At 43.6% G+C, this 22,230-nt stretch overlaps 1 protein-coding gene across 1 annotated transcript; it reads left to right on the top strand.

Moving 5' to 3' along the window:
• Positions 1-8,641: 8,641 nt before the first annotated feature.
• Positions 8,642-20,769, top strand: STON1 (stonin 1). The gene is made up of 3 exons (XM_009704493.1): positions 8,642-10,574; positions 20,041-20,243; positions 20,611-20,769. Exons 1-3 carry the CDS (start codon positions 8,642-8,644, stop codon positions 20,683-20,685), a joined length of 2,211 nt encoding a protein of 736 aa, XP_009702795.1. The 3' UTR covers positions 20,686-20,769.
• Positions 20,770-22,230: the final 1,461 nt, after the last annotated feature.

Raw genomic sequence — 22,230 nt, 5'->3', positions numbered from 1 at the left:
AAATAAAAATAGATTTTATTTTCCTATCTCTTCCAGGCTAGAGCACTATGCTGAGGGTTTGTTGTTTGGTTTTTTTTTTTCTTAATTAAAAAAAACCCAAATAAACCTTCTGTACAATAAAACGTTAGCTAGCGTCAATAAACAGTTGACATGAGACTCTTCTGCAACTGTCCATTGGCTCTCCGAAATCTCGTGAGTGTGGGTTACGCAGTCACTACGGCGATGCTGAAGCGGAGCGCGATTCAGAGAGGATAAAGCCGGACTGGCTGAGTAAACGGAATGAGAGCGGGAACAGAAGCACCTTTCAGGGGTGCATCAACGCTGCTCCCCGCAGCTCGACAGCCCAGCAACCTCTGCCTCTTCTGACCCATCCGTCTTCTAGCTGGGGGGGTTGGTTTGTAGGAAGCAGAAAGGACCTGTGGAGAGGTGTGTTGTATACACGAGACAAACGTGTGTCTGCACAGCGAAGTGAATTAAAAATGATTTACATATCTTGTCTAACCAGGTAATAGGAAGAAATTAAGTGCAACAGCATGGAGTAGTCAATCAAAAGCCGATCTCCAGCTATGAAGTGTTTAAGGATCACAGGCTTGCAATGAGCGCTTTCTAACATACAAAAAAAACTTTTCCCAATCCACAGCTATGTGTAACTGTTTTGTTTTGAGAAGATGCAATCACATCTCACATCACACCTTGCAATCACATCTCGCACACAAATGACGTGTCTTAGAAGGCACTGTGATATCCAGGAAGGAAGAGAATGAAACCACTGAGTAGTTAATAGTGATTTGATCAGGCTTTTATTATTTCTTCTAGGAGAAGAGAGTTTTCTTCTGTTAAAGATGTCCAGTACAACATAGAGAACTGTTTTGTGGTTCTTGGGGGTTAATCCTGTTCTCATTCGAGTCAGTAAAAATGCTCCTGCTGTCTCTGATAGCAGATTGTGTTCTCTTGAGGTTTTTCCTGACCATCCCCTGTTGGTGGGTACACCACGTCCTGCCTTCTCGGTTACGAGCCTGGAGTCCAAAGATGCACAGAAGGACGCACAACCGGACATGTGTTCCTTAGACCTGGCGCAATCCATCACCTCCTGAGGTCGGAAATCCACCCCGCGAACAGGACAACGCTGGGCATCCAAGATGGGACGTGTTTCGGAGTCTCTTCTGGAGCAACTGACCAAGAAGTTAGACCTGATGGTCCTGAGAAAGATGCTTGGACTTGCGTTGAGCGCTGGTGTTTGCTATTCTTGGGGTTAGGTGTGATGATATACCAGAGATAAGCGCCTTTTTTGTCACTTTTGTTGTATTTGAAAAAAAATAACAGGTTATAAGTGTACCTGTTTCTTGCTCTTCTCATGTACCAGAATTATCCAGAGTTGGTGGTGTGATGCAAGATGCGATTGCATCTTCTGGAAACAAAACAGTTACAGGTAGCTGTGGATTGGGAAAACCTTTTTTTTTTTTTTTTTTTTTTTTATGTTAGAAAGTGGTCATTGCAAGCACTGTGATCCTTAAACGTTTTGTAGCTGGAGACTGGCTTCTGATTGACTTCTCCATGCTGTTGCATTCATTGATTCATGTGGTTTGTAATGTGTCTGCATTCTGGCCAAGTCACAGTGAGCAGTACAGGAATTGCTGCATGCTAACTTCATAGCTCCATTCAGGTGAGCAAGGTGGCCTTGAGGGTAAGAGGACTACCCTTGCTTTCTGCAGCTCAGTGCTCGGCTGCCTGCGCTGATGGAGAAACTCTTGAGTGACTTCCAAGAGTGGCTTCAGGTCTCCATTCTGGTATCTTTCCCAATGACACTTAAATTAGATTTCTATTTTAGTTTGTTTATTTTTATTTTATTTATTTTATTTAATCCCATTCTGAAAGTTACGGTCATGATAAGAAACTCTGCAAAAAGCCTTGAGAGGAATGGTGGTGTATATCCCAGGTGCCTGTGTTGCAGTGATTTATGAAAATCTCTCAGTTCCTATAGAAAGCACCTTTGGCATGTCCCTGTAAAATCCTACAGGCACTTCCAGTAAAACGTCTCTAGGCTTTCCTGCCTTGATTTCTATTCCCAACTAAGAAGATTCTGAAGGAGAAAGCTGGTCTGACTCAGCTATAGTGGTGTGATTGCTGGAGTGGGGTGAGGGAGGGTGAGGAAACAGGGCTTACAGTATACGGGGAGATGGGTTGAAGCCGATCGTGTTGCCCACAAGACCGGTCATGCATGCTGTTTTGTTGTCTTTTTGAGGCAGCTTTGAAATGACTTCACATCTGAGTGTTAGGGAAGGTCTCCTAGAACGGATCTGGACATGAAAATGAGTTTACTTACAGCGCATAGCAGCTGAGGTTTGGGTGATTATTTCACGGCAAAGATGGCATTTGTTTTGAATAGCTACGCTAAATTTTCAGATAAACTGGAAGGTCCTCGCTGTCTTAACTTCGCTCTGTTGTGAGCAAGAAGAGGAGCTGCTTCTCTGGGGAAGACCCACTTCAACCACAGCCGAGTGGACTAGAATCGTCAGCAGAGACGTCAATCTGGCAGCACTGCTGCTTTTCTTTCATTTTTCACTTGGGAGCTTCCCATAGGTTTTCCCTCCCGTGTGAATCTCATATCTTCTTACAGCCTTTAAAACCTGAGAGGTGACTCGGAGAGGCAGAGGAGCCTCCTCCATCCGACGCCTGCGTGTAGCATCCCTCCCAAGCGCTGGGTGCTCTCCCGCCGTGCGGGTAGCGGCAGTGCTGCCGCCGTCGGTACCTGCCCTCCTGGTGGGGAGTCCCCCCCGTCCCAAACCGCACGACACCATCCGCACTAGAGCCTCTTTCAGCCTCTGCCGTATCCTTTTGCCCAGCCAGGAAAGTAAGCGTCGTCTCCACTTGGGAATATACTGCGACGTGTTGCGTTGGTGCCCTTAAAAACGTTCATTTTTTTCATGCTTGCACGTGCAAGTGCCAGCCACTTTATTTGTAAACTCCCCTTTGACTGAGGGCAGAACCAAGTAATAGCACGAGGCATTTGCATGAGTGACGTCTGCCTTTGCTCTGGGGATGTGCACGCTGTCCAAAGCTGAAAGCTTTAATTCCTCCAGTTCTCGGGGCCAAGAGTAAGGAATTCCAAATTAAACAGATTAGCTGCGAGCTCCGAACTTCTCCCAGCTGTGCCTATGCCCCAGAGAGCGAGCAATGTAAACATAAGTTCACATTACACTTTGAAGTCAGTGTATATTTTTGACTATTACACCAGTTCCTTATTTTCTAAAAGTAATGAAATGAGTAATGCAGTGGGAGACTTAATCCACGCATATATCCCAAATACAAGCAAAAGCCAAGAAATTCGTATTTCCCGTCAGTTCTGCCTTTTCCTTAGGTTTATTTCAGAGGTATAAGTTGGAGAACTTTTTGTGTGTGTGTGTCTAGGAGAGGTAGAGCAGAGTGAAATAAATGTGCAGCCATACATAGTCTCAAAATAAGATTTGAGGCAAATGGACGTAAATCAATCAGTATTTTACATAGAAGGTATGCTGCAAGTTTTTTTGCATCATTAAGTAATAAACAAAACGGTGATAGAAAGAATATGGCTGTAAAATACAGAGATAAATCTGCCATATTTTACTTGGATATCACAAGGGCTTACAAACGTTTAGGGTATTTTATATACCATATGTGCTTTATTGCTTAAACTGCAGAGAATTTGTACTTTCCTGTGAGACTATTACACTTTATGGCAAAATGCTTGAAGAATTGTCTACGTATTTGTACAAGAATCGGTAACAACTCATATTGGATCATTATGGGACAGCTTTGCCACAGCATGCACAGTATGCACAGTTCTGCATTAAATTTCTATATAGCCTGTGTGCAATGGATGATGTTGTTCCTGGAAATAGAATTGATGTGTAGTAGTGTATGAGGTCTGTAGTTGTTCTGGAAGGGTGGAAATGTAACAACCAGGCGTTGTCCTCAAACGCAGTAGCCCATGAGAAGAGCTCAGCTTATTTTGAAGGGATTATTTAACTGTTTTGTCACACTGAGTGTAGGTAAATCTGCTTTTTTTGAGCTTGAAACAATTTGTGAGGTTGATATTTGCCCAACTAGACCCCACCATGCAAGTGGCACGTGTAAGATATGTGCTCGGGTGCTATAAAGAGAGTTTATTTAGGGAATGTATAGCGTAATTTTGAAGCCACGACGGCCTCTGGAGCTAGGGAGGTGATAAGGAATGTATTTATAAAATGTGATGCTTTTCTGTGTGTTTTGGAGTGTGAGTAATGTCTATTAAACACTGCATTTACTCGTTTTATGCTTTGCAGAAGGGAAGTGTTTCCCTGCCATTCCCCATGAGCTGAGCCCATGCTCCTCCAATATTTAAAAAAAGGACCTTTGTGTTTAAATCCGGAGGGATATGCTTGAGGGTTTCAACGGGTGCCAAATATTAGGGAAGCCCCTGGGAGTGAGATGCTCGGGGGGTTCAGCCATGCGCAGTGCTGGTTCAGATGCTGCTGCTTCCCCGCCGTGGCGGAGGCGATGCGAGGGCAGCCCATCAGGGCGGGGGGACGTTGCGGGATGAGAAGTCAGCATCCTCAGCCAGCTGAGGACTGAACCCTGTCTGGATTAAAAGTACCAAAGTTGATACCTTGAATCGCACCTCGGAGCGAGTTGGAAGTTACTATTACCGTTTCACCGTAGGAAGAGAGAATGGTATCCCCCAGCAAGGCACCAAAGCTGAGTGGTATTTCTGCTGCAGATTTGATCTGGGATTTTCAAAGCAACAAAGGACCCGGTGATAGCTACAGCCTATAAAATCTCTCAATAATAGGACAGGATTTCTTTTCCTTACATCCTCGAGGTATTAAAATGAAGGAATTAAGCTGCAACTACTGTTCATTAAATGCTGAGGGACTGAGTGACTCTGATGAACGGGAAGATTGTTTTCAGGCAGAAGAGGATGAATTGAGATGAGTCGCAGCTTTTGGGTTCACTGGAATTGATGCATTTAGGACTAATTCTTCTTTCAGCCAGCTTTTTTGTTAGCAGTTTCAATATTCTAAAAATGGTATTTCCTGTCGCATATCTGAATGAGATACCACACGTGCTTGTAATTTAAATGTTATGGGCCGCGTAACATATGTGGTAATGGAGATCAATGGCAGCTTGTATCGTTTTCCTCTTGCCCAAAACATTTGGGTTACGTTTACGTGGGTCCCATGGGAGCCTTTTGGAGGCAAAACACATCTGTCCTGAAGCCTGAGGTTCCTGCAACTTTGAGGAAGAACGTCCTAATTCTTAAGAAGGAATTTAGAGCACTTTTTAGAACAAAAAAAGAACTTGAGAGGAAGGATGACTTTATTATGTTGTGCAGATGTAAAAGCATTGGAGAACAAGCTACATAAAGTAGCACAACACCAATTTTTTTTTATTTTTTTATAAATACTAGATGAACAGTGCCGCCCATAACACATGAGAGGGTGCATTTCCTTTTGTTAGCATGACATTAAACAAACAGCTTTTAAAGATCCACTTAAGGTTTTTCCCTCCATTCTTAGTATTCCGTTTTGGGGAACCGCTATCTATTTCAACACTTACTTTTTGCATGTGTGTTTTTGTTAACAATAGTTTTTTGGGTTTTTTTGTGTGTGGTTTTTTTCTTTTTTTTAAACCCCATATCTGGAATCTGGAACAGTAATAAAAGGTGAAAGCTACAGCCTCTGACAGGTACATTGAGGGCATTGTAACTGCAGATGAGAGTCCCATCAACGACAGTGGTTTTCTTCATAGACAGTTATTGACTGAAGTTAAATATTTGGCAGGTGAATTTCAAACATCTTGTTGGTTTGTAACAGGAAAAAAACCCCTGGAATAATCTGGAATAATCAGGTAATAAAAAAACAGGAATAATCTGTAACACCACATTTAAAAAAGTGGATAGTAACGGGGGGGGGGAATCAACATCTGGAAATAATAAAGGATGCTGAAAAACTTCATTTCTAACGAGAAAGGGAAACAGGCTGCAAAATATGTTCTTTGCTGTAAACAACATTTGTGTTTACTTACATTCCCAGTTTTATGTTTTCTTTTTCACTCGCGCATCTCAGTGTTTTGTGCTTTGCCTCTTCAGCGTGGCCACGGTCGTACCGAATAGCCGTGCCGAACTCGCCGTCATTTCTGCTGAGCCTCACGCCGTAGCCCTGCATCATCCCTGCAGCCCCTCCGGAGAGAAAGGCTTTCTCTTCCTCTCGCTCAGCACGTATTTTTTTTTCCCCTCTCGCTGGCGGTCGCTTATCTCTTGTAAATGCTGGAGGAGTTTTTAATGGCAGCCTTTTGAGGCTGCTTGCTAGTGCTCTCTATTTACCAGGGTGCCCCACGGTCCTGGCTGTTACAGAAAAAAGCCATCCTCCAAGTTAGCATCACATAAGCTGTCGTTAACAAACGAGGCTTGTTAAGATGAAAGAAGGTCTGAAAACTTTGAAGCTTCCCAATCTAGAAATAATCAATATATAATACTGAAGGAGCAGTGTTGGCAACCAGAGGGAAAGGAGGAGAAGGGTGTGGAATGGGAGGAAAAAATGATCATGAAGTCAGAGACCAAATAGCTGTGATTTTTCTTTCCATTGCTACGCTTTATTTTGATGAAGTGAATGTGTGGGTGAAGGATACACTGGTAGTTGTGTCTGAGCTATGATAGTCATTTGTAACTTGTTTGCTCTTTTTCTCGCTCTCTGTAAGTGGAGAGGAGAGTGCTTATAAAATAACTAGCATAGTGCAAATATTTTTACTGAACAAAAAGGTCAAGAGTTCAAAAAATAATGAAGGACCAGAATTCTTCTCCATTGCAAGGTCTTGTTTGCTCGGCCGCAGCGTGAGCGGGCTATGCCATGGTTTATGGTACTTTCTTAGCAGCTATAAACTGGCCAAGAAGTAATGGGGAAATGGTAAAAATAATGACTTGTAGCGTAAGATTTTACATGGTTGAACTTTGGCATCTCTAGAAACAAACTGTTCTCTCTATGCTACAGATAAAGAACGGCTTTTGTGGTTATGTGAGTATATGCTGTAGTGCTGTGCAATTAATGAAGGGCCTGACTATGGCTGGCTGTACATGAAGGGGAATAGCTTTAAGTCATCGTTATCTAACCTTAATTAACGGAGTAATGTATGTGCAGGTGGCTTTGTCTGTATGAACTCTGCCTTCCTTGTGCTTTCAGGCAAACGTGAATATGTTCTGACATAACAAGAATAACTTTTTATCAGCTGAATGATGTTCATATGTGCCCTGTGGTGCTTCATTGTACTTGATTCTTCCTCAGTCGTTAGCAATTTATTGCTCGCTTCGTCATCAGTTGGGAGCAGTGGGAAGGAAAAACTTTGGGGATGACATACCCTGCATAAGGCTACAGTGAGTATTTACATTTCAGTGCGTGATTTAAAACCATGAAGGCAAGATTAATTATTTGCTGGTTGCAGTCCTGCTCCGAGGACATCTAGCTGAGCCCTTTACCAAAGGTGCTTTGTTTGATGAAGTGTAGTTTGTTAATTGGTTTAAAGACCTGTACTTTTACCAGGCTACCAGCCAATTCAGTGCTTAGCAGATGCATATGTTGTTACTTGGCTTTGACTTGTGTTTCACCAGCGTTTTATCTCCAGTGGATGCTTGTAGTCTCCCTTCAATGGGGATGTATCACTCATCCTTAGGGCTAACTTTTGTGTTTGTAAGTCTAATGCTTTTCCACTCCCCCCTGTAAGGTGTCCAGTCTCTAAGCACGTAAGTCTTGAAGGAACTGGTGTGAAGTGATTCCTGCCCAGGTCTGGAAGGCATCTGGGACCAGTCAATACGTGCTGCTGGAGGCAGGAGGCATGGCAGATCGCAGCGTGGAGCAGGCGATGCGTCCCAGGCCAGTTCTGGTGGCCACACCATGCTCCCTGCTGCCTCTCACCTGGGGATGCTCGTGGAACTGCCCTGTTGCCCGTGTCCATGGCAGGAGGAGAATGCCTGCCTTGGAGAGACCTGAGGAACTGGCTGCTCATTGCATGTGTTGTCTTGGTGAGCTGGGTTTGCCCTGATGGCTGTAGTATGTGTACCTTTGCCATCAGCACCGAGTTGCTACAGCTTTTCAACAACAGCAAAAAAATCCCCTCTCACCCTCCTGATTTTGTTTTTGGAAACAGCTGCACCATTCTTAGTAAAAGGCTGGTTTGTTTAATGGGGGGAAGGAGGGGAAACCTCAGCTGGAGCAGACGCCTGGTATGGAAAATCTCTGTCCATATTCCAAGCTACACGTAAGCTGTATAGTAGAAAGTGTTATGCAAGCCGTCCTGTACCGCTCTGGGACTTTCTGGTCTCTCTGATCTACATCAGATGCTCTGAACAGCCCATAAAGCTTACATCTCCCTTCAATCCCCAACCTGGGAGAGCAGTGGGGATTCATGGGCGATTTATCTGTTCCTACATGGCTATCTCAGATTTTTGTGTAAAACACAAAGTATACTGGATTTGTGAACTGCATGCAAATTCTGAGCTTTGGGTGGTTTGAATTTTATAAAGGTTGGGTTTGTTTTGTCTTTCAAGAGGATTTATTTCTGCTCATGTCTGTTGTTTCTTTGTAGGTGGTTTGCGGGTGATACATGTGGAAGTGCCTCAAGTTTCTCTCACAAGATGTGTTCCACAAATCCAGCAAATTGGGTTACCTTCGATGTCCAGTCGCCTCAGAAATCGGTTGATAATCAGAGCAGTTGTAAAGCAAATGGCCTTAAACTCAATCTGGCTAGTGTGCATGAGTCTTCAAGTAGGTCATCTTCTACAGGCAGCACTCCACTCTCGTCTCCTGTAGTTGACTTCTACCTAAGTCCTGGACCCCCCAGCAACTCTCCACTTACTACACCTACCAGAGACTACCCAGGAAGTCCGTGCACCCCGAAGCCTGGGATTCACATCCTTTATCCCATCTCTGAATGGCCATCAAGTGTTAACCTTCTTCCATCACCCGGGAGTTGCTCCTCCCTAACCTCCCAGAAACCAAGCAGCCTTCCTTTGAACACCTTGCCTAATGAGCAGCCAGTTAAGACTTTGGTCTTCAAATCAACAGACGAAGGAAGCCCTAACCTGCCAGGAAGCTGCGAGGAGTTAGGAGGGTTGTCGTCGGCACCAGGGCGCTTCCCGTACTTCCAGAGCGATTGTGCTTTTTCCAGTCCTTTTTGGAAGGAAGGATGCTCGCTCAGCACATCACCAACTAACGTTAGCACACACAGGAAGGACAAAGGGCTCGACAGGAGCGTCTGTCATCCTAAAGACAAAGAAACTTGCCACGATCAGAAAAGCCTTAACCAGGGCTCCTTCAGTTACATCTGCGAGAGGCTTGAACACCTGCAAGCTGATAGCTCCTACGCCACGGGAAGCTCCCCTGTCTCCAGTACTCACGTGTGGCACAGACTCTCCCCCGCCGTCCCACACGGCCTCTTCAGGAGCCGGAAAGCAGATGGGTGGCCATTCATGCTGAGGATTCCCGAAAAGAAGAACATGATGTCGTCTCGGCAATGGGGCCCTATTTACCTTAGCGTCCTAGCCGGAGGTGTATTACAGATGTATTATGAAAAGGGCCTGGAGAAACCTTTCAAGGAATTCCAGCTGCAGCCACACTGTAAGCTGTCCGAACCCAAATTAGAGAGCTATAATGTCTCGGGAAAAATCCATACTGTGAAGATCGAGTGTGTGTCTTACACAGAGAAAAGGAGGTATCATCCCAAAGTAGAAGTGATCCATGAGCCAGAGGTTGAGCAGATGTTAAAGCTGGGCACCACAGATTATAACGACTTCACCGATTTCCTCGTAACGGTCGAGGAAGAGCTTATGAAACTTCCTACCCTTTCTAGACAAAAGAGGAATTATGAAGAGCAGAAAATGACTCTGGAAATAGTGGATAACTTTTGGGGGAAAGTCACTAAGGCAGAAGGAAAACTCGTAGAAAGTGCTGTCATCACGCACATTTACTGCTTGTGTTTTGTGAACGGAAGTGCCGACTGCTTCCTAACCCTGAATGACCTGGAGCTGCAGAAGAAGGATGAGCGTTACTTTGAGAAGGAGGAGGAGAAGAAATGGATCAATATTCTCGATTACCATTTCCATAACTGTGTCAAAGCGCAGGAATTTGAGCAATCGCGAATTATTAAGTTTACACCCCCGGATGCCTATAGGCTGGAACTGATGCGTTTCAGGACACGGTATAATGGGCAAGACCTTCCCTTTTCTGTGAAGGCTGCGGTAGTGGTTCAGGGGGCATACGTTGAACTTCAGGCTTTTGTAAACATGTCTTCAACTGCTCTGATCCCAATGCATTTACCCTGTGTGAAATCCTGTGAAAACGTTATGATACGCTTTCCCGTTCCCACGCAGTGGATCAAAGCACTTTGGACCATGAACCTCCAAAGGCAGAAATCCCTAAAAGCAAAAATGAATAGGAGGGCATGCCTTGGCGCCTTACACGAGGTTGAATCTGATCCCGTGATACAAGTCTCGGTTGGAACAGCAAAATACGAGAGTGCCTACAGGGCTGTTGTGTGGAAGATAGACAGGCTTCCAGATAAAAACTCAAGTAAATAATTTGCACTATAAAATGATGGGATTGGGTGCATGTCTTCACTGGTTTTATGCTTCTGTGCCTCTATCAGCTTCCATAGTTTGGGTTTTGATCTGTGCGGTGGTATTGGTAGAAGCTGGAGTAACCTTTCAGGAAAAAGAATATAGCCTTTTTTTTTTTTTAAAGGACATTTTTCTAATTTATTTGATGGAGGCAGATGTATTATTATCAGTAATTATAAGCACGCAGTATCATGGAAGTGGATCTCATCATTCTGAGTAAACCTCAAGTTTGTAGTAAGAAAGAGGGAAGGCTTTATGCCTCACATATACCAGCTGGGCAATGGTGGGATGGGAAGCAAATGCCGGTAGGTAAAATGATTTGCCCACTAAGTATCACACAGTTAATAGGAAAGGTGGTACTGTAACTGTTGGGTCTTGGCTTTCTAGCATCATTTAAGAGACGATCGGTAGGATACATAACTAGAAGGTACTGTGGTCAAACTTGCTGTAGGAAGTTGACTGTGCTTTTGCAAAGGCTAATATCCTATTACCTCTTTTATGGGTTTGTGCATGGAGATTGTGCACTCATGGCAATAACTGCACTGACAAAAGATGCCTCCCACTCTATTCCTGTTTCTCTCTGGTGGTGGTACCTCACTAAAAACTTGCAGCAATAAAACCAGCTCAGTTTATAGTCGTACATGTGGAAATTGTTAATTTCCCACTAACTCAAGTAGTTATTTTGCCTTTATTTAATGGAGAAAATATGACTTTTTGGAGAAGGGAAATATAAATATATGGTTTTAAAATTCCAATTTTTAGCCATATATAGTACTTTTCTAAAGGCATAAAAATTCTTGAGGAATACAGTATTCTGCTTCAAGTTCTGTAGGGTGAAGGCATTTGATCCTTTGCTTGGATATGCATTATGTGTATTTTCAGCTTTGGGAATCTATGTAAGACAGATAAATTAAAACATTTTGCCTAAAATACCTGTAAAATCTGTACTTTTAAGGAGGGACTAAGTGTGTAGTATTAACAAATGGATTGGCCTACTCTTGTAGTACCCTAACTGTCTGGACTAACTGCCTCTTTAAAATGTCCAGAAAAGATTTAGTCTTCTGCAGTCCTGGTTTCAGGTATGGTAGTGCTAAGTTGACATATCCACTCCCAGGTTGTGACAGCTAGAGAGGTGTGCAGGTGAGAGTTAACATTCAAAAACAAAAAAAAAGAGTAAAGGCAAAAACCTCACGAGGAATTTTTTTTTTCCTTCATTTTTAACTAATTGTAAGTTATACTTAATCTGGCCTGTTGTTTAGGTAATTATGGCTTTATTTTATTTTTTTATAGTTTGATATTTGAATTCTGATTGATATTTGAGTGACAGAACTAACAGAACAACGGAAAAACTGAGGCAGGGGCAAATGAAAAGGGAGTTATTATCCTGAGTCTGTAAATGAACTAGATTGCTTTTGGTATTAAAACAGCATTTGAAAGCATCCTGCATCAACACGCTAATGTGGCAGTTGTGAGAGTATGAATTAGTGCATGGCTGGTGGCAGACGGGAGCCAGTATTTTTACTAGCGATGCTGCATGGAAATACTGGTCCTTTTTGCATGCGGACTGCGTCTTGCTCAGGCGATGAGGTCTCTCAAACCTCGAGCAATTGTGCCTCTCGATTTCTACTGATGTGCACCGCAGGAGGAACGACACAAACGCCGCTGCAGTCAGGTTCAGAAATGATGTTGTGTTAACGCCTTCTCCGTTTTTCTCCTTCTTTTGCTTTGGAAGAAGCTGTGGTCAGCTTGGACCTGTGGCTAATGCCATATAGTTCCTCCCGAATTGGCCGAGCCCTCCCTTTTACATGCCACTTCTTACCTGGGTATCTCGTGCGGTGCTCGGCGAGGATGCTGGTGGCTGCCAAGCGATGGGCAGCGGGAGGGCAGAGGAGACGCAGCATCGGCAGATGGGCTAACACAAGGCAGGGAACCAAGCCAGAATTAATGGCACGGGGAGAGAAATGACAGAGAGAGGGAAGATAAGGGGAGGCAGTAAGACAGGACTTGGGGAGACTGGAAAATGGACAGTTGATGGAGAGATGAAGGAGAATTAGCAGGCAGAAGAAGGTTCTTCAGGTCTTCCAAATCTGTAGATATGGGTGTCTTGCACTCTAGGCTTCAAGGATTTGCACCGTGCTGCTGCGACCTGGGTGTTTTCCCAAGGCTTACGGGACTGACTGTTTGGGTAGCTTTTAATATTCTTTGCTATTTAATGTAGGTTTGCTTCAGCAAAATCAAGTCAGCAATTTAGTCAGGCAATTTTAAAGAAGATTATAAGTCTTCGAAAGTCTTTAATTCCCTGCAGTTCATTCACCTTACGATTTGATGTGCACAATTAACTTCGGATTTATATTATTTGAAAGTAAGAACTGTTTTTTGTGGCATTCTACAGCTTTACCAGTAGCTTAAACTTTTGACATGTGAGTAAGTCCTCTGGCTGAGATCTGCAAAATCGTTTGTATCCTTGAAATATTCATGTATTTGAAAAAACATTTTGGTAGTAATCCTGCCCAGTCAAAATTTAAACCTCTCTATCAAGTTTTCTGTATGTAGTTCAGAGTTTAAAAATAGAGTTGTCCCAAGGCATGCCAAAAATCTGAAGGCAGTGAAACTAATAGAAATATGTAAACTTTCCTAATATGTTTACTGCAGGAAGAAAAATATGCCGAGGCTTTTGCTTTCAAAAAGCCTTCGTCCAAGGCTTCTTAAAAAGGCAGGGAAAAGGAAAAGTTGCCTACAGTTCTATTGTGATTCCATTTATAGACATTGAAATATGTTAGTATCCACTGGATTCCATTAAAGTGCTTCTTGGAAGAGTGCTGGCCAAGCGAAGTCGGTGTGAGCTGCAAGATACCCCAGAGTTTTAAAAGCTGCCTGTGCTTATTCAGATATATAAATGGAGAGTTTGGAGCCAGAGTGTTAGCGTTATTTTAAAAAAAAAAAAGAAAAAGTTAAAAAGCCATAGATTTTGAAGGTTGCTCCAGTGAAATTTCTGCAAATTGAGTCTACTTTTGTGAAATCAGGGCATCGTATAAGGGACTGTAGAACACGTTATGATTTCAGCCCAGTACTGGGGCCAGTCTTTGGGCTGGAGCAGCTGTCTGCACCTGTGTCACCCAGGGAGCTGGGGAGAGACCAGACTTCGAAACGCTGCGTTTTAATCTCTTGCTGTGTAAATTCTTGCCCTCTGGTGTTTCCTGCTAGGACAGCTCCATCCTTGGGCTGTTGTGTAAAGCAACAGTTCTTCAGCTGATTATTTCTCTTTTTCTTCTGCATCATGGAGCCACACTGAGGAAGCAGTGGTTAAGCAACACAGAGAAATGGAGCTGGGGAGCTTGTGGCTGCTGGCAGCCCTGCTCCTGTCTTTTAGCATCTGAGCATGGACTCCAGTGTCGGAGGTGATGTGGTTCCCAGCAACCTTCAGCTGCCGTTTTTCTTATTTTCTAAACTGCCTAGGTGGAAAACCCCAAGCTTTGTCATGGCTTGGAATTGGGCTCCATCCCTGCCCAGCCACCTCCTTCTGGCACCAGCAACTTTGCAACCTGCTCCTTGGTGGTGGTATCTGCCCACTCCCCTATTTCCCATGCATTTTTCCCAGAAGGTTGGATAAATACACCCATTTAGACATAGCTGCAGGAGTTGTTAACTTCTAATGATCCTAATGTAAATCTGTTCTTTGTAATTCTTCATGTTTTCATGTTCAAAATAAGACTTTTAGAACTAGACCTATTTTGGCAAAAATAGAATTACTACTTCACTAACATAACCAGCACTCTTTTTTTGGCCTAAATTGCTTGGCTTCATGAGCCTTTCTCAGATCAAGGTTGCTTGAATGCTACTCATACAGGTGAATAAGGGCTAAATAGTGCGGGTAGATGCAGCAAAGTTAGATTTTTAATTGTTTGTGAAGTGCTATATGAACGCTAAATGACAATTTGAATCTAGTTTCATAGTTTTACTGATCTTTTGTTTTTTCGTTTTGGCTTTCTTGTTATTCTTCAGAGGAAAAGAGCAAGAATGGAACATTTTTAGGAAGCAAGAGCCAGATTTTCAGCTGTAAAATAGGAAAGATTTAGGTCTCTCAATTCACAAAAATCTTAACAAGTTGTCTAGGCACCTAAACCACAGGGTTTCTGTCTCCTAAATTAGCTAGTAAAAGCTCAGTTATCTCCCCAAATTATATGATTGCCTTTCAGGAGTCATTCGATTTCAGTAGTCCAGGTGATCATGTCTCCATGATGCCTGATCAGCCACATTTTGGATAGCTGGGCTTGCATCTGAGTATGTCGTCTTAGCTTGGTGTACAGGCTTACACTGTGCCTGCTCCAACTCACTTGTCTTTCCACACCACTACCTTTTCTCTGTTTCTGGCCAACATCTTGCTTTTTCAGCATTACAGTTTCTTTTGCAAAAGGATCTCGTACATGCAGCCTTTCTTTTGTCTTCTAACTCCAGTGTAAAACAAGGCCTGGGAAGCAGTAGTTTCACGGAGCAGAGATGACAAGGACTGGCCAGTTTTAGGTGAAAACTAAGGCAATGCTCACAGTCTTCCAAAGTGTTGATGGGTCACTTTGTGGTCTGACAGCTGATGGGAAGAAGTTGCTCCATGCTCCTAGCACAGCCCAGCAACGGGCAGAAGAACTTCCGCAAGTGAAGTGGTGAGTACCTCCTTCTAACATTGACGTTGGTACAGGAGACGAATGGGCTGGGGGGAACCCTGTGTTTTGGGAGTAGGCAAAAAGGTCCAGTGGAGGCGGCTCCAGAGGATTCAGGGCTGTAGCCTTACCCAGATCCCAAAACTATCATCTCTGCCTTTGCAGGTTACCACTGAGGGGAAAGGAAGGACCCCAGAACTCATCGGACCCCCACACTGAGACCACATCCTGGGTGTGGGTTAGCTGGAATATAAGCCCAGAGATCTTTTTAAGGGCTATATGGTACTGAATCACAACTGTGCCATGTCTAACAAAGGAGCCTTTAGCAGCACACCAAGACAACGACCCGTTTATGTCTGGGCTCAAGTGGACATCTGTTATCCAACATTTACCATCAGATACCTGCCCAGGAAAATTCCAAGCAGTGGTTATTTCTGGATTCCCTTTCTCAGAAGACAAAATAATTTTCCAGAGAATTCCCATTGCTACTTGTTTCTCCCAGAAACTTGTTCCTCCCTCCCAGAACAGGAAGCTGCTGAATTTGATCTCCAAAAGCCCTTAGATCTACACTGTTTTTCTTCTACCACAAATGAACTCAAACAAGATGCAGCTGCTCTTTGACAAACCCTTTCTCCTCAGACCCTTCGTTAACCATAACCCCAGAGGCTGAGAGCACCACTTTCTTGGATGAGGCATGCCGTGCCATCTTAGTGTTGCAACCCCTGCAATTTTCTCCAGGACACTTCACTTGTGGCTGATGTTGTGCAGTCTGCGCATCCCAACCCAGCAAATGGGTTTGTGATAGGACAAGAGGGCATGGTCTGAAAGTGTGCCAGAAGAAGTGCATGCTAGAAATGAGGAGGCATTTCTTCACAGAAAGGGTTGTTAGGCATTGGAATGGGCTGCCCAGGGAGGTGGTGGAGTCCCCATCCCTGGAGGTGTTTAAGAAAAGACTGAACGTGGCACTTAGTGCCATGGTCTGGTTGACATGGTGGTGTTAGGGCAAAGGTTGGACTTGATGATCCCAGAGGTCTCTTCCAACCTCATCGATTCTGTGATTATGTAACGGCACAAAGACCAGCTCCAGTAAGTGTGTTGCCAAGGTGCATCCTGGAACCACCATGGAGTGGTGCTCCCGGTGCTCCCAGTGGAGCAGGTCCTGGGAGCCAAGAGAAGCCCAGCTCAGGTGGGTTGTGGTCCTGCAGATGGGATGACATCTCGCAGTTTGGCTCTGGAACAGGGTCCTTCTTATGACTTCCTTCACTGCTGGTGCTGCTGTCACGACAGCCGTTGCTGGGATGAGGGCAGATTCAAGGATGGAGAAGCCCACCTCAACGCAGGCTCATTCCACCATGCCCAGGCAGCCTGGAAGAGGGACTGTGGACCAAGAGAGCGTTAGTGCAGGAGAAACGGGATTGGATACAGCAAGAGATGACCAGCAGCAATGGAGGACAAGGCCCATGTCATAGAGGTACACAGATCGGCCTGTCACTGTGGACATGACTCTTGAAGCGCCATTGCCTCCTCACAGTTGTTTAGTGCTCTGACTTCATTCTCAAGGCTTGGCAGGTGGCTGTAGCGCTCGTTTCTGACTTTGTTCCCTCCTCTTTCAGTAATAAAGTCCCTAATGTTATCATTTTTACCTGTCTCTGTGTATTATCTTATTGTCTTGAGACTTTAGCCATGTTGCGTGCCCCTGCCATCGCACTCCTTTGCTTAAGACCTTTACAGGCTTGCGAACTGAGTATCTTGGTGCCTGGGAGGACCCTGTCCTGTAGTGTGCTCAGAGGTGTGAGTAACGTCTCGCACACGCCGTCAGCACTGATTGAGCACAAACGGCCGTCGGTACCTCCTACTCCACCTCCATGCCAGCCTTGCTATATACCTGCGTGGGTGACTGAGCCCGATTCATGCACAAGTGAACTAAACGGTAGGCTTTTACATAAAAAGGAGGTGACGGTGCTACTGCTTTTGGTCATGGGCTGTGGTTTGGGTGGTGATTGTCATTTTTTAAGTGTGTGGGGGTTGTAAAGCATTGTGCCTTGGCTGGTGTGGCAGGTGGGTTGCAAAGTCTACAAGGAGGGGTGAAGTGTTTCAGTTTTTCCATCTGATCTCTCCAGCCTGTCCTGGTTTGGTTTCCCTCCCTCTGTGCTGGCTTTGGTGATGGCCATTGCTGGGCGTCTGCTTCGGCCCACTCACCTTAAAGGTGCTATTGTACTGGACATATTACGGGGAGCTTCATTCCCAAAACTCGGGACCTACACATTTTTTGTTGCAGTGATCCCTACCAGTCCCTTTTATGGATCTGCCCTTGCATTTATGAATGCAAGTTATATTACCTCTTCCGACAATTTCTGTAACCCGTTCCTTATGAGCGTGTATTAGAGCTGTGCTTTGGTAGACAGAAACGGGGAGGGGTTGCTGGCTCTCCGTTGTGATATGCTTTTCTTTAAAGGTGCCTAGGAGACTTCATGGCCAGTGTTCGATACTCTTCCGTGGTGCAGAATTCTAACTGGTGTGGGTATATAGCATTGTTTTCCAAACTCTAGTTCAGGTTTTCTCTGAACATTGCAAGTAGTTATATAAAGAAGCAGCATTTAGGATAAGGATCGGATGCGATGTACTGCTGGAAGCAAGCCTGCAGGGAATGCTTGTAAATCAGCCACATAGAGAGTGCAGATGGTGAAGGGGACTGCAGTTGTCCCGCGGCATGTCCCTTGTCCAAAGCGGTGGCTGTAAATGCTGCTGGGTTTCTGTGCACGTGCCTTTGGGGTCAACCAAACAAAAAAGAGGAACAATTGTAGTCAGCAAACAGCTTTTTAAGCTACTGATTATTGTTGTTGTTGTTCTTAAACCTGGAAAAAAGAAGGGAGAGAGAAAAAGAGTTGGAGACCTCCCCTTCTGAAGTTTAGGGGCTGGTAATCCGAAGCACACTTCCTATTCTGTTCTCCCCTTCCCTCACCTTTTCTTCTAGGCAGTCAAGTTTTAACTGTGCTGTTGAGTGTAACAGCAAGGAAGAGGGTGGGAATTAATAATTATACTAATTATATAATTAGTCCAAAGGAAAACAAAATGTTAAATGTTTTAGTGAGCATGATTAAGACAAGCATGAATTTCATGGTTTGATTTTTGGGGACCCATTGACTTTATGCCAGACTTGGAATGAAATCTGGAGGATGGTTTATTGAATTAGACTTTGTTCTGGTGAAGTCGGAGACACATATGACAGAACTCTACCCATCAAACTGCTCAAATGTAAATCATCTCCTAAAATCAGAACTGGCTTGGGCAGGCTGTGAGGCAGGTTGCAGGGAAAACCTGCAGCACAGAGCAGAGGATGCACCTAGCCCAAGGCTCTCAGGAGCAATGCAGGTGTAGCTTTTTGTATTTATTTTTGCCTTACAAAATGCCCATGAGCCTGTGGATGTGGAGTGTTATAGAAATTTTTCCCATGGGATGGATAAAGCTCAGTGTATGTTAACTCCATCTTCAGTATTTCCTTCATTCTGATAGGAAATTGATTCCTGCCACCAGAGAAAGCCAGTGCATAAAAAACGGGACATTTTTGCCTGAACTTTGTGATGCCGTTCAGTGTAATGGATGAAACCCAAATATACACTGCCAGGCTTGCCTTTGACAAAATACAGCCAATCCCTTCTCTGCTATTTTTTTTTTTCCTGCCTGCAGCCAAATGGTAGTTAGTTGTCTATGCTGATGGTTAACATCCTGGAGAGGAGGAGAAAGGCAGAATTACTACTTTTTGCCCTGAAGAATTTGGAAAGGCAGCTGTGATATAAAAGATTATTTTCATTATATTATACTGCTTTCGTGCACATAGCGAGCTTGCTGACCTCGGTTTCTTTGGAAAGCAGGCTTTTCACCCTGGTGTTCCTGTGTGCCAGGAGAAGGAGAAATGCTTTCCCTTACCATCGCCACGTAGAAGAAACACTAAAGCAAGTGATCCCTGGGATCTAAGGCTGGATTAAAGTAATTTAGAATATGCTGCGTTACACGGGCTGTCCTTCATGACTCTGCTTTATAACACAACAGTGACTTTAGTAATACTTCTGTTTGGAAGAAACGGGGTATGTTCTTTTCCCATAACAAAGGAAGCTAGAAAGGTAGTCCAGGTAGCCATTATCCTGGCAGCTGAGATATATCTTGTTTGAGCAGCACTCTGAGCTGCGCCTTTATCTTCCTGCCGTAGACGTACTGTAATAAATGATGTTACACAAGATAGCTGTAGTACTTGAAATAAACACTCCAGTAAAATTCCTACAGCAGAGAGCTCTGGAAAGGGTGGTTGTTGGACACAGGGCAGCATCTCTGCCTTGGCTAAGCTGGGGACTTTGAGATTTTATTTTTCTATGAGAGTAAGAAATGCATTTTCAAGGGAAAACTGAGATTCTTCCCTAATAGTCTGAATTTAGCAAGCAATCTCTAGGTTTTAATACTCTTCTCTCAATCAGAAGCTGGAAGGATCTGGTAAATCTTGTGTAAATTAATATGTAAAACTGCAATGATTGTGAAAAGTGTGCTGAAGCAGACAAAAAATGAGTAATGGGCCACCTTATGCCCAAGTAGCCAAAGACTATGGATAGAATAATCTTGTATCATAACAACAGCTCTGCATTAATAAAAGATAGAGCTGTGCTCTCTTGCTAGCAGATTAACCTTGCACTGTAAACAAAGAAAAGATAATTAACTGATGGTGTGTTTTGTGTTTTGTTTTTTTTGTTTTTTTTTTTTTTTAAATTTTCCAAGGTTCAGATCATCCACACAGCCTGTCTTACAAATTGGAACTTGGATCAGACCAGGAAATACCGTCTGACTGGTATCCATTTGCTACTGTGCAGTTCATCGTGCACGATACTTGTGCCTCAGGAACAGAAGTCAAGTCACTGGGCATAGAGAGCGATCTGCAGCCCCAGAAACATGTCGTTCAGAAAGCTTTTTACAATTGCCAGGTATTTTTGAGGCTGTGCTTTCCTTCCCTTCTTCCTCCTCACTCCTCCATACAGTATTTGCAAAGTGAATGTGCTTTGTATTCTAAACATATCTTGCAAGTATTTGTGATAATGACTTTGAGCAAAGGAATCATTAAAAAATAATTCCTTGTCTGATCAAAGACGATGCTGAAAAACAGAACTGCAAGTGCAGGGTTGTTTTTCCTCAGTTCAGCTATTTTTGGGAGTAGTGGTTTTGAAATTTTTTGGGTCTGGAAATGTTTTGATTCCATGTCAAAGCTTTTATTCCTACCGTTGCTGCTGTTCACACTTTCAGTGCCCAATTATTTGCTAATTCTACCTGGGTTTTTTTGTTTTCTAACTACAGGTTGAAATTGAAAAGAAGTGGATTAGGCTTGATGGAGAAGATCCAGACAAGGCTGGCAACTGCCTAATGCAGTAAAAGAGGACAGGAGGCACCATCATAGGATATTAGTAGGAATCAATTTACATAGGGAATTCTATTGTTAGAAGCAGCGCAGTGACCTAGTTTAGGATATAAACATGGTCATTGAATTTTTCTGTTGGTTTTTTTTAGTGCTTTTGGGTTTGATTCTGCACATCAGTACTCGTTTGACTGGCCTGTGTTCAAGTGAACTTCCTGTCATGGGAATACTGGGATGAGTAAGGTCTCCTTGTAAAGAGTTGCAGGATGTGAGCCTTTAATTGACTGATTCTAATACATTATTTTCCTGTTGTGTGTCTGTGACTTGGGAATGATCTCATACTCCATATTGAAACCTAACGGCACTACTTAAAGAGTTCATGTCACTTGGACATACAGCATTCAGCAATAAAAACTGTCAGAGTGCTTATGTGCGGACCAGCATCTGTGTAAGGTCCAGCAGGACCAATTACATTTTTTAGCGGCGTTTGTAAACTGAAGTTCTCCCATGTTTCTGCTCCCCTCGATATATGTGAACAGAACAAGTCGTAATATTATTCTCGACAAGAGCCTCAATTAATGAGTTGGAAACAGGGTGATTTCATTGGTAAAATGGGAAAAGTTCCTCCGCAATAATATTCTTCATTTTTCTGTGGCTGTGCCTGTTTCCTCCACAGCACTTTATAGGTTCACTCAAAGTAATCTCTTGGGCAAAAAAACATATGGCAGATGTGATTGAAATTTCTGTGCCAGCATTAGGCAAATCTTTTTCACTACTGCAGCAACTGAGACAAGGGGCAGATCCTCAGCAGGCATAAATCAGTCCAGGCCCATTTCATTTGATGAAGCTTTGAGAATTGACACTGGTGGAGGGTTTTCCCCACAAGCTGCAGAAATGGCTGGTTGCTGCTGTTTGCTCGGCATCTCCAGATGTTGGTTTGGAAACTGCAGGAGCTGTTGCTCTGAGTAACTTTTAAGACAGACTTTCCATGCATGGGAAGGGAGATGTTTTCAAGCTGCTGGCTTTAAAGGCGTTTTCTGTGGGGAAATAATGCAGAAATGCACTATTGCAAGAGAAGTGAAGCTGGGATGCTTCAGCAGGCAGCTTGAGCTACTAATCCATATCCATGTGTTAACTGTGTTTTCAACAAACTATTGGCATTTAGGGAAAGGTTTTAATGCTTCCCCTCTGCCATTATCCCCTTTGTCATTTTCTGCAGACTGTAATTCCAGGTCTGAAAACAATCTGATAAATTAAAAAAATGCTCCTGATACTTTTTTTTTTCCTGCAGTTTTCATAAAATTATCCTTACTTCAAACTGAAATTAGTGGAGAACAAAAATACAGTAATACACTAAGTCTCACTTTATATTTTGTACAGCTTGTAACTATTTATATGAACACTGTGTAAAAATACAGATAAATGTTATTCCCCAAAAGTAGAAATATGTGGGATATGCACTGAGAAAATTACCAGTCTGAGGAAACAGAAGGCCATAATATGAACCTAGTTCATCACAATAAACTTTTCCCCGCATTTGGAAGCTGAGAATGAAATGGGTA

The sequence above is a fragment of the Cariama cristata genome, unplaced genomic scaffold (assembly GCF_000690535.1).
Source record: "Cariama cristata isolate BGI_N322 unplaced genomic scaffold, ASM69053v1 scaffold26917, whole genome shotgun sequence".
NCBI classification, from domain to species: Eukaryota; Metazoa; Chordata; class Aves; order Cariamiformes; family Cariamidae; genus Cariama; species Cariama cristata.
Note: the sequence above shows the minus strand (reverse complement) of the source record. Positions and strands in the feature narration are given on the sequence as shown.